The following is a 13,564-nucleotide window of genomic DNA, read 5'->3' on the forward strand; positions in this document are numbered from 1 at the left end:
TAAACAGCTACTTGATGGTATATACGCACAAGAACAACAAAGAGCAAATACTAAAGATAACCGAGGACGAAATGTCCACATAGGAGAAAATACAAAAAAATAATACACAAATGATTAGATAACTAAAAATAGTAGGGAACTAAAAACCGACGAAGGTAAACGCTATTCGTCGGTGAAATTCTCAATGGAGTATGATCTACAAATTAATTTAACTTCCTGAATTGGGAAGTTTTTTTTCACATATCTAGTAGGAGTATGTAATCTGCTAATGTATCATATCACACTTACGTGAGTGAGATGCATAACCCATTTGAATTAAATCACAGAGCAGACCACCTCGTGATTTTCTGGCAAACTCCTTCCACACTTCGTGATTTTCTCCTCTATTTTCCGGCAAACTATCGAAGATCTCCAAAATTTGTTACAACATTTTAGTAACATATGCATCTTATTTTGCTTAAATTTGTTATTTTCCATCACAATTGGAGCTGGATAGTAAACATAGGAGTAAGTAATCCTATTAAAAAAAGATATCGATCAGAATTGTAACTGTGTGACTAATTGGTTATAGGAGTAGTTAACAATGATAGTTTTCCATTTTGAAAGACTAAAGTAGTAGCAGATGTCAATAATACTCGTTTGATTAAAAAAGTAGTGAACGCCTTTGCGGAAGTATCACACAAGTCTAATAGTTAAACAGTGTTTTGAGATTAGAGAAAATGTTCCACTTAATTGTTTTTCACAGTAAGAGTAAAGCTAAAACAAGATGTCCGAAAAGAAATTAAAAGCTCTACACTACACTCCAAACAAAAAAGTGCACAGTAATTTGAGTCGAGGGAATAGTATATCCTTCGTCCAATAAAAATTTTCCATTGGTGGACAACCGAAACTTCAATGCAAAAAATAATAAAGTATAAAAATAGATAAAGAGAATATGAGAAATAAAGACAAAAACAGGAATAATAAACTAAAAGTACTTTACATTTTTAGTATAAGACTTAATTTAGTAAATGAACGAAATTAAAAATATATAATACTCTCTTCGTTCTATATTCCATAGTAATGGAGGCATTTCTTTTCGACATGGAAATTAAAAAAAGTTAGGTTAAGTGTATTAAGTAAAGAGAGAATAAAATAAAAATGAAAAAGATAGAGACATAAAGAATAAAGTAATAGAGAAGAAATGTGTTAACTTTTACTAAGAAGGGATATAACTCGTATTATGGAACATACCAAAATGACAAAATAATTCTACTACTATGGAGTATTATTACGGACAGAAGGAGTATTATGAACTAGATGCGACAAAGAATATCACCTATAAATAATAAATAATAAACTTAATAATGGGAGAAAGAAGTTTTAGTTTCTCTATATGGTTTAGCTTAGTGAAAATAGTAGTGTTAACTCATTGGTATGTGACATAGTAGTCTAGCTTAGTCTCTCTTATATATGTTAACTATGTTTAATAATGAGATACACCTACCACTTTTCTCATGACTCAACATAGCCTACATATCTATAGCACAAGAGACTAAGCTAAATTGTCACATAACCAATGTGGAATGGAATACATACAGTACTAATATATAGCAAAGTTCATTTGATATAAGTGGGTAAGAAACTATTTAGCCAACTTACCAGTTTTGGTTTAGTTTAGGGGGTGAATATGCTAAATTATTATTCAGGTGATAATGATGATAGTAAGTCAGTGACAGAGTATCATTTAAGCAACAAACTATAATAAAATCTGAGGCAAATTCTAGCAGACCTTCCAGAGCACAAAGCTGAAGTTTGCAAAAGAACAAGTTGGACCAACAGCTGCTAGACCCCCCCATCATAACTGCCAAAGCTTCGTTAGTGCATTCACCAGCTCTGTGAGTCACCTCAGCCTTGATATGTATGGAGGAGCCACCACGAGAAGAAAGAGCAAGAATCATAGCAGCTGTAGGTAAGTGAGCTGGATTGCGTTCCATAAATCTTGAATAATGATATTCTAAATGTAATCCTGGAATAAATATAAGCAAAAACATTAATTTATAATATCAATGGCAAATAACACCACGCACTGCAGAAAGTACCTGCAGCATCCACCAACACAATAGTTGGAAGGTCATGCAACCTCCCAATAGATGCTGCATTTACATAGCAAGATCCCAAAATTTTACATAAAACATGTGAAAGAAACTAAATTGTCTTTCCCCCCCTACTTGTGCCACCTCAGTGGTCCAGAAAAGACACCGGAGTCCTGGTAACACAAGAGTGAGTAGCCCATGCCTAGTCATAGGTACAATCCCTGTTCCGCAAGCTTGCAGCATTCCGGAAGGGATTTTGAAAAATTGCATTAATATCTCCCGAAATTGGCAAGTTCGGGCAGTTTGACTTTATATAATTGACTGAAGAATAATAAATGGAATGTGAGTACTCATCCCACAATCGGAGTAATCAACAGTTATCAGCAGATCTACCTCTTTCAGTGTTGGGAGGAGAATAGACCGGATTCCCCAGTTGCCCAAATGAGAAGTCTGAATTATGTGAATCATTAGTTGCCTGGTAGAATGGATTGTCCACCTGCAATTACATGTTATGAACACAGCATGTTAGATCGGAAATGAGAAAAATCATTGTGAGTAATAGATACTTTTGTAATCAAATAATATTGTTTGAAAATATCACCCTCACCATCTGAAGCACATCCAAAGAAATATCACCCTCAGATGTATTTGACAACACAGACAGCTCATTTGCAAATGAAAGATGCTGATCCTGTATGCCAGCAAACCCAGTTCCAGAGTTTAATTGATGAATATTCTCATGGACATAAGATGCAGATCCCAGGCCACTTGATGAGAAATGAGCTCCAATAATTCCATTTGAGCAATCCAATGGAGGCAGAAGATCATTGAGTTCTATATATGTTGAATTGTCTATGGGAAGCATGTTGAGTGGATAGTCGACATTCTGTGATCCAGGGAAGTCAAATTTGCCCTCATTGATCTTTCTCCAACCATCCAAGTCATGAAGATCATTGTATATATCCAATCCCCCACTACAAGGTAACAATCTGTTGTTCCCATTGCCACTAAGATCATCCTGCTAAGCACAATTCACATTAGCACATATTCAAAGCAGTGCATGCAACAGTGCACCATGTCCTCTAAAAGGGGAAGACATCCTGCATTGAGGTGGAAGAGATGGAAGAGAGCTTGCAAGTGACAATATACAGAAAACATAGAAAAAGCCGCATGCAATAAGAAAAATATTAATATAGGTCAAAGAGAGAGAACTCCAGAAGGCATCTCCATTAGAATGTCATAGTAATTTTAAGAAACAAAAAGCTCCAGACAGAAAGTTAAAACAAATTTAGACAAAAGGTATAACAAAAAGATACTAAATGAATAAGTGCAACTACGCCAACTAGTTAATCTACAGGATTCTAGGCATCTCTTGTTTTACTCTAAGGAAAATTGGATCCGTGATGCAAAGGATAATGCGTATCACATAGTTAAACACGCTCCTAGGGGACAAATAAAACAAAATGTAACTAAAGCATATAGCAACATGATGTTATCAGTTAAGGAATGTAGCAAGACACATATACTTTACAAAAGGTTACCTGATTGAATCCATTCCCATCAGGAAGCAGCATGTCTTCATCGTCAAAGCAGGCAAGAAGACTATCCATCTCATCATTGGTCTCGTCTACAGCTACAATACTAGTTGGAGCAACCACTGAAGATGATGGACCTTCTTCAAGCATAGGTAGTGGTCCATTTCCAAAGTCGAGCAATCCTCCTCCAAGAGGCAAACTTTGCTCTACATTCTGCACCCATGCAGTTTGTGAAGGAGCTTCAGCTGCTTGGGGTATAGAATGATTCTCAGTAACATCGTCATCATCATCAGTCCAATCAGCTTCATTGAAAGGGGCACCATACTGTGCGCCATTTTTGGGGCCTGGTCCATTCTTCTTAAAAACTTTACACACAACATAGTTATCCTGCTTATGAGAACATCATCAGTAAGACAACTATTGGCCTATGAACAAAAAAAGTTATTGAGCCAATACACTTAATGACAGAACCATAGAAAGTATATATGCAAAAAAACTAAAAGGGAAGCCAAAATCATAACTTAATCGAGACTCCACCAAGTAAATAGCCATTGCCATTCACCAGAATGAGCATAACACTACATGCCAAATACAAATATGCATTTTCAACAACATTAAAAACCAGAATGCACACACCATAAAGGCTTAAGAGTCTATGCACAACAAGAGAAACTCCGCATGTGAATGCAAATAGAAGTACACAGATCAGCTGTTTAACAGATTTGTCCACCCAAATGCAAACAAAATAGTCAGACAATTGTCTGTAGCGTGTTAAAGTTAAGGTTCATGTTAACCTATAGAAAAGTCATGAAGAGAAAAAATAAAGTGGGTCACATCTACAGATTGTTATCCAAAAAGCAAAAACAAATTGGAAATTTGGAATCGCACGATATAAGTGGATACTGGTAGTAAAATTGCCAGGTTGGATGTAATGAGTCATCAATGTTTTGAATGATAGGATGAATTGTTATAAAATATTCGAACTCATCAAATGTTAACTTTGATTTATTGACTAATTTGAGTTTGTTCGACAATATTAAACTTAATATACTCAGTCATACGTTTTATCGAGATATCCTACGACTTCAAGTATACACCCTGAATGAGAACTGGCCAAAGGAAATGGAAATTCTAGGTCAACATGAAAAATTCTAGGACGAAGAACTAAATTTGAGAAGATCATGTCAAAAAGGTTAAGGGAGCGCATAAAAAGTCTAAAAAAGAACCAGAAAAAAAAATCAGAATGGAAAACCCATGCATCTTCGTCATAATTCAGCAGTAATATAAAAACAAGCTTTAATATAGTATATATATACTTTTTCCAATCGAATTATTGGTTAAAACTTTGAATATCAGCCAAAAAAGTAAGTACCTGAACTCCAGCTGCAGCCAACTCATTATCAATGAGCTTATACTCGTGCATAACCCAATCTGTTCTTGTTCCATGCGGGGCATGACCCTGGTGAAATATCAAGGTGTTTACAGCTCCAACAGTTCTCCCATTGCGAGAAATAGTCCTGCCTTTTCCAGTAGTTTTCCAAAAACCATCTTTAGTTGCACGCTTGACACGTGCCCCACTTGCATACTTCTTCTCTCTTGGACAGAAAAAGAACCACTCTAAATCTTTAGTTTTCAAGCAAGATTTATCTGTGCATCAAGAGAGAACCATATGAACCACCGGATATAGGGAAGAGTTAAAGAAAATACTAAGCAGATACAAGTTCAAAAAGAGGAAGTGTCGCATCTAACTGAAACAATGACTTCCAATGGAAGAAATACAACAATTAGCAATAAAGAGTTGCTCTAGAAACACTAAATGTATGTATGCATTCCAAACCCAAAATGTGACAATGACAGTTATCAGTCAACCAAGCTTTATTCAGATGAAACCAGGCTCCAGAGAAAAAAGTGTGAAGCTAGGAATAGAAGGAAACAAATTAAGTAAAAACTAGGAGGTCAAGGTTGTAACAACTCACAAGACCCATACTGGCATGATAATGAAATACTTGATGATGTATTAGCATTATAATACAGTTCACAATACTTCCAAAATGAGAGTGTTAAACTATCTGTTTTGTTAGATAGAGAAGCAAATAATATCTGGCAAAGAACATGAAACTAAACAAAAAAGAAATACAACAGACCTGGAAGATCCCATGGAGAGTATTTGTAGATGTTGACCTCCGCAATAGGCTCACAGAGAAGCTTCTTACCCAAAATTTTCCTCTTAAGATAGTACAAAACCAACTCAACATCAGTTGGATGGAAACGGAATCCAGGGCCGAGACGCTGACGCATTGTGATAACAGAACACCTAATAATCCAACTACTGAAGTAAACTTTCACCAATAATGTTACTGAAAACCTCTCCCCACCAAGAACAATATCTCTGCAGCCAATAGTCCTCAAAAATGAAAAAAAAATGAAAATTGAAAAATAAACGCCTCTACACACCAATCCCAAACCTCAGCCCTCCAACCTTAAACTACTTAAACCTCGTCTTCAAGTCCAATGCCGAAACAACACCTTCGATGAGCACCACAGTCTCCTCCGGCTCATGAAACAGCAAGCACACCACAAAAACCTCTGATGCTTCTTCTTGTTGGAATCAAAAGACATCTGGTGTGCAATACAAGCCCTAACATTTCAACTGTATCAGTAGCCTTCGGGCGAATATCAACAAAGCCCAGTTCAAAAAAAAACAAAAAGAACTGAGATTTAAGAGAATCAAATCAAAATACAATAAAATCGAACAAAAAATTCTCTAGCTCTGACATGAATCTAACGATGGATACCTAAAGCCAACACATAAACCCTAGAATCCAAAACACAATCCATCGAATCAATTGACCAATAAAACACAAACAGTAAAGAAAAAGAAACACGATTACGGTACGAGAAAACAGAATTAAGGAAAACAATGGCAACACAGACCTCGACGGGAGACGAACCGGTGGAACTGAGGGAGAAAACGCGTGGGTAATACAAAGGCTTAAGAGTTAAGGCAAAAAATAACAAGGATGAAAGGAATTTGGGGAGAAGTGAGGGTTTATATAGAAGCGAAGTGTTAGGGTGAAAAGCGTGAGCTGTCTAGTGTCAAGCTTGTAGCGTAAGCTAATTTACTGATATGCACTTCTAATTAAATTAAAAATTAGGAGTAATTTTATGTTTTAGTACTTCAAAATCATGAGTTCCATATAGTGTTTTTCTTGTTATGTTTTCTTCATGTTGATTGTTAGAATGTCTATAAGATGAATGCAATAATCTAACTAGTATGTGGAAGTCCTTCAATATCATAATCCTTATTTAGTGTGTTTCTTATTATAATTATTATGTTTTCTTCGTGTTGATTATGAAAATATCTATAATATAAAATAAGAAAATTTTGTGATGACAGCTCGTTCAATTGCGGAAATTAAATACGATAACATTCTATATATAAAGTTATTGTATTCGAAAAAATAAATTTAATGAAATTTGCCCTTTATAGGATTCAGAAAAAAAAAACGGTAGCATTTGACATAAACTTCAATAATGAACAACAAAAAAATATTATTCCTTTTGTTTTATATAATCATTCTCATTTGATAATTTTCACACACATATGTGTTATATCCGATGTCTTATATGAGTATTATCTGTGAGCATCACTAATATAAATATCTAAATAGTACTCCATATGTGAAAAAGTCCTATAATATCATAATTTCTATTTAGTATATTTCTTTTATTGGTAGTATTATGTATTCTTTATGTTAATTGTGCTAATATCTATAGCATGGAATACAAATTTTATGGGTGAAAACTCATTTAATCGTAAAAATTATGAACGCATCTTTGACGTATAAATTTATTGTATTCGAAAAAATGAATTCAACGAATTTTCCATCATGAGATTCGGAAAAATACGGCAGCATTTGGCGTAAACTTCAAGAATGGACGAAAAAAATGATTATTCGTTTTGTTTTATATAATAATTCTCATTTGATAATTTCACATGCATATGCATGTGTTATGTCAAATGTCTTATATGAGTATTATTTGTGAAAATTACTACTCCGTACGTCTCAGCTATGATGACAGTTTTTTGCACGTGTTTTGCACGGATTTGTTTATTCAATCATGGAAATTAAATACGATAACATGTGACGTATAAAGTTATTGTATTCGGAAAATGAATTTAATGAAATTTGCCCTTCATAGAATTCGAAAAAATAAGGCAGCATTTGACTTAAATTTCAAGCATGGACGACAAAAATCGGTTGTTCGTTTTGTTTTATATAATCATTCTCATTTGATAATTTCCACATACATATTTTATATGGGTATTATCTTATATGGGTATTATCTGTGAGCATCACTAATATAAATATCTAAATAGTACATGTGAAAAAGTCCCAAAATATCATAATTCCTATTTAGTGTACTTCTTTTATTAGTAGTATTTTCTATTCTTTATGTTAATTGTGAATTGTGATAATATCAATATCATGGAATACAAATTTTGTAGGTGAAAACTCATTTAATCGTAAAAATTATAAACGCACATTTGACGTATAAAGTTAGTGTATTTGAAAAAATGAATTCAACGAATTTTCCCATCATGAGATACGGAAAAATACGGCAGCATTTGGCGTAAACTTCAAGAATGAACGACAAAAAATGATTATTCGTTTGTTTTATATTATAATTCTCATTTGATAATTTTCACATTGAAATGCATGTGTGTATCAAAGGTCATATATGAGTATTATTTGTGAAAATTACTATTCTGTTCGTCTCAGCTAAGATGACAGTTTTTTTGCATGTGTCTTTATTGTACAGGTTTTTGTATTTAATCGTGGAAATTAAATACGATAACATTTGACGTATAAAGTTATTGTATTCGGAAAAATGAATTTAATGAAATTTGTCTTTCATTAAATTCGGAAAAATACGCCAACATTTGGCGTAAACTTCAAGAATGAACGACAAAAAATGGTTATTCGTTTTGTTTTATATAATCATTCTTATTCGATAATTTTCATATACATATGTGTTATATCAGATGTCTTATATGAGTATTATTTGTGAGTATCACTAATATAAATATCTAAATAGTATATATGTGAAAAGGTCTTACAATATCATAATTCCTATTTAGTGTATTTCTTTTATTAATATTTTTAATTCTTTATGTTAAATGTGATAATATCTATAACATGTAATACAAATTTTGTAAGTGAAAACTCATTTAATCGTAAAAATTATGAACGCACATTTGACGTATAAAGTTATTGTATTTGAAAAAATAAATTCAACAAATTTTTCCATCACGAGATTCGGAAAAATACAGAAGCATTTGGCATAAACTTATAAAATGAACGACAAAAAAATAATTATTCGTTTTTTTATATAATAATTCTCATTTGATAATTTTCACATGCATATGCATATGTGTTGTGTCAAATGTCTTATATGAGTATTATTTGTGAAAATTATTACCTGTCCGTCTCAGCTAAGATGACAATTTTTTTGCATGTGTAAAGTTATTGCATTTGGAAAAATAAGTTTAATGAAATTTGTCCTTCATAGTATTTGGAAAAATACGGTAGCATTTGGCATGAACTTCAAGAATGAACAACAAAAAATGAGTATTCGTTTTTTTATAATAATAATTCTTATTTGATAATTTCCACATACATATGTGTTATATCAGATGTATTATATGAGTATTATTTGTGAGCATCGCTAATATAAATATCTAAACAGTAATCCCTCCGTCCCAATTAAATTGAGTCGCACTTTCTTTCATGATGTTTCAACTAAGTTGAGTCATTTCTTTTTTTGACAAAAAACAAAATATCCAATCACTTTTATTATATTCCAGCACCTACTTTACTTTATCTCTATCTATGTTACTTTAATTCTTGTATCTCTGATATTTACTATGTACTCCTATTCTTTTATGTTAATTGTGACAATATCTATAGCATGAAATACAAGTTTTGCGGGTGAAACCTCATTTAATCGTAAAAGTTATAAATGCTAACATTTGACGAATAAAGTTATTGCATTTGGAAAAATGAATTCAATGAAATTTGTCATTCATAGGATTCGGAAAAATACAACTGCATTTGGTATAAACTTCAAGAATGAATGACAAAAAATGATTATTCGTTTTGTTTTATAGTTGTATAATAATTCTCATTTGCTAATTTCCGCATACTTATGTATCATGTTAGATATCTTATATGAATATCATTTGTAAGCATCACTAATCGTGAAAATTAAAAAAGCTAATATTTGATGCATAAAGTTATTGCATTTGAAAAAATGAATTTAATAAAATGTGCCTTTCACTGGATTTGGAAAAATATAGCAGACATCAAGAATAAATAACAAAAATTATTAACTGTTTTATAGTACTATAAAACAATAATTCGTTCTCATTTGATAATTTTCGTATATACATGTGGTGCATCTTAATATTTTATATAAGCATCATTTGTAAGCAATGTTATTAGCATGTCTACATTTGCATTATTTGAAAGATAAAAACCATAGCGACTGCACGTGGAAGGAAGGCAGTGCTGAACTCCTTAAGGTCTCCTTTACTGTTGCTAATGATGAGGTAGGAAAAGGAGGTCAGAAGGGAGCAGAAAAATCAGATAAAACGCCATTAGTTGCAGCATGTAGGTAAGGGCCTTCTTGCGCGCAACCCTGATGATGTCGGCTACTGCAGCGGAGACCGTTTTTAGGTCATCGAAGAGCCGAGACCAATCAGGTAGGGCGCCATTGGCACCGGGTTGGGCTTTGTCTAGCAGGCAGAGCAGGTGCATTGCGACACCAGCACAAGTCCCGTCATCACGTATGTGCTCCCGCACCACCTGAGCAACAACCATCAGGATCTCGAGAAAGCACTGGACTCTGTCATAGCCATAGGTCGCATTGAGCCTTTCCTTGATGTCAGCCTGAGTCGTAGTCCCGTGCTCAATGTAGAACCTCACGCATTCTGCATTTATGTTCACTGCAAACACAAAAAGAAACAAAACCATTAGCTATACCAATTACACAAAACACAAAAATATATTTCTCATAAGAGTTTTACCTATCCCAGCCATTGTATTCGGAAAAATAAATTTAATGAAATTTGCCCTTCATAGGATTCAGAAAAAAAAACAGTAGCATTTGGCGTAAACTTCTATAATGAACGACAAAAAATTATTATTCGTTTTGTTTTATATAATCATTCTCATTTGATAATTTCCACACATACGTGTGTTATATTCGATGTCTTATATGAGCATCACTAATATAAATATCTAAATAGTACTCTATATGTATAAAAGTCCTACAATATAATAATTCCTATTTAGTGTATTTCTTTTACTAGTATTATGTATTCTTTATGTTAATTGTGCTAATATCTATAGCATGGAATACAAATTTTGTGGGGGAAAGCTCATTTAATTGTAAAAATTATGAACGTACCTTTGACGTATAAAGTTATTGTATTTGAAAAAATGAATTCAACGGATTTTCCCATCATGAAATTTGGAAAAATACGGCAGCATTTGGTGTAAACTTCAAGAATGAACGGCAAAATTGATTATTCGTTTTGTTTTATATAATAATTCTCATTTGATAATTTCACATGCGTATGCATATGTGTTATGTCAAATGTCTTATATGAGTATTATTTGTGAAAATTACTATTCTGTCCGTCTCAGCTATGATGACACCTTTTTTTTGCACGTGTTTTGCATGGATTTGTGTATTCAATCGTGGAAATTAAATACGATAACATTTGACGTATAAAGTTATTGTATTCGGAAAAATGAATTTAATGAAATTTTCCTTTCATTGAATTCGGAAAAATACGCCAGAGTTTGACATAAACTTCAAGAATGAACGACAAAAAAGGATCGTTCGTTTTGTTTTATATAATCATTTTCATTTGATAATTTCCACATACATACGTGTTATTCTTATATGAGTATCATCTTTGAGCATCACTGATATAAAAATATCTAAATAGTACATGTGAAAAAGTCCTACTCCAATATCACAATAATTCCTATTTAGTGTACTTCTTTTATTAGTATTTTCTATTCTTTATGTTAATTGTGATAATATCAATAACATGGAATACAAATTTTGTAGGTGAAAACTCATTTAATCGTAAAAATTATAAACGCACATTTGACGTATAAAGTTATTGTATTTGAAAAAATGAATTCAACGAATTTTCCCATCATGAAATTCGGAAAAATACGACAGCATTTGGTGTAAACTTCAAGAATGAACGACAAAAAATGATTATTCGTATAGGGGAGTGATCAATTGCTAACTCATCATTTAAAAAACGTGTGGTCTACAATTTGCCACGTATAATTTTCGTTTTTATTAATTAAATCTAAAAAGATAAAAAAAAAACGTCAAATTAGGGTTTTGGATGAAAATGTCAATATAGTGTTTCGAAAATATCAACACAATGCTTTGAGAATGTCAACACAAATTTAGGATTGACATTGTATATGCTTTACATTGACATATTATCTTAGTTGCATTGACATTAACCTGTATACGAAAAATACGAAAATTCTAGATTTTTTTTTTCAAATTTTGACGTCGGAACATATGCATGTAGTATATCGTTGGAATCCTTATAAAATTATCTTTAATTTGATATATGTTATATGAATTTAAAGTTTTGGGATTTCTTTTAAAAGTTAGTTATAACTAACTTGACATTAATACCCCTATTGATATTTTTTTGGAATTAATCCTATGGCCTTATTGACGTTTTTTTTATCGTATTGACATTTCGTGGTTGATGATCTAGGCCTTTAATTTGAACTAGTATTAACCCACGCGCTATGCGCGACTTAAAATATTTTCGTACTATCATTTTGATATTATGAATAAATAAAATAAGTGACAATATCATTACATATTACATAAGACTAAATAATTTAGAAATATATACCAAGGTAGAGTATATAAATCTAATAAAATATTTTATATACAAATGAAATATTAGGAGATAATAATATCATTGTAAAATGATAAAATGATGAACTATAAAACAAATAAAAAGCACACATGTATAAATATGAATAAAATCTAATAGTAAATAAAACAATAATTCGTAAGTGTACTTATATTTGTAAACAATCTTGAAAGTAGAATAATTCGTAATTCATGTAATCATGGTAGAATTAATTTTCAAATCGTAATTGAATCCACGAATACAATTTTATATGTAATCAAAGTGTAAAGAATGGAATGTTGTTTGAAAATTCAAAACCTAACACAAATTTAATTCCATAATTTTAGGGATAGATGCATAATTATAGGGATAGATTGTAACTAATTTAGATTTATGTAACGCATGTAAATGTAATTCAAAATTTAGTGTTACATATATATATTATACTAAACAATTAAATATCTCTACCATTTTAAATAGTAGTACGATTTTGCATACAAATTTTTCATTTCCTAAACCCTCCCTCTTCTGTTTATGCAATCCTTCATTTTCTCTTTATCTTCTTATACTGCTGCCAGCAAAATATTCACCACCAAATCCTCTTGAAGTGCTCGTGTCGTTCTTCTATATCGATTTCTCTTTCTTCCTTTCCTCTTGCCTTCCCTTCTTTTTCTATATTGTTTCCTGAAATAAATTATAAACACTTTCTATATATTTTCAAAATAAAACAAAATATTGACATTTCGAATACAATTTTAGAAAAAAAATGTGTTCGTAAACAGTGTAACTCCAGATATGGAGTTTCATTGTTCAAAAACCCATCGTCTTGTGCTGGCGTTTTTCATTGTTGAACTTGAGTAAAAGAATTATTTTGTGAATGAGGTATTTATAGAGATTTGCTTTGTTTCAATTGACTCTTCTTATTCATGTATTAATTAGCATTTGTTGTAGAATATAGAGAAATTTAATGTGTTAATTAG

The 13,564-nt window shown here is 32.0% G+C and overlaps 1 protein-coding gene across 3 annotated transcripts; it reads right to left on the bottom strand.

Moving 5' to 3' along the window:
- Positions 1 to 46: 46 nt before the first annotated feature.
- On the bottom strand, positions 47 to 6,700 carry LOC125205316 (NAC domain-containing protein 82-like). 3 transcript variants are annotated; one of them, XM_048104175.2, is made up of 8 exons: positions 6,545 to 6,700; positions 6,090 to 6,248; positions 5,755 to 5,999; positions 4,983 to 5,257; positions 3,617 to 3,997; positions 2,683 to 3,093; positions 2,469 to 2,571; positions 47 to 2,008 (listed from the first exon to the last, which is right to left on the bottom strand). In XM_048104175.2, the coding sequence occupies exons 3-8, from the start codon at positions 5,906 to 5,908 to the stop codon at positions 1,638 to 1,640; spliced, it is 1,695 nt and encodes a 564-aa protein (XP_047960132.1). In that variant the 5' UTR covers positions 5,909 to 5,999; positions 6,090 to 6,248; positions 6,545 to 6,700; the 3' UTR covers positions 47 to 1,637. The 3 variants fall into 3 exon arrangements, with proteins under 3 accessions (XP_047960132.1, XP_047960131.1, XP_047960133.1); XM_048104174.2 differs by having other exon boundaries at positions 5,755 to 6,248; XM_048104176.2 differs by lacking the exon at positions 47 to 2,008 and adding an exon at positions 2,021 to 2,396 and having other exon boundaries at positions 5,755 to 6,248.
- Positions 6,701 to 13,564: the final 6,864 nt, after the last annotated feature.

Source organism: Salvia hispanica, chromosome 6 (assembly GCF_029641045.1).
Source record: "Salvia hispanica isolate PSC_SH4W2 chromosome 6, Shi_PSC_v1, whole genome shotgun sequence".
In the NCBI taxonomy this organism is placed as follows: domain Eukaryota; kingdom Viridiplantae; phylum Streptophyta; class Magnoliopsida; order Lamiales; family Lamiaceae; genus Salvia; species Salvia hispanica.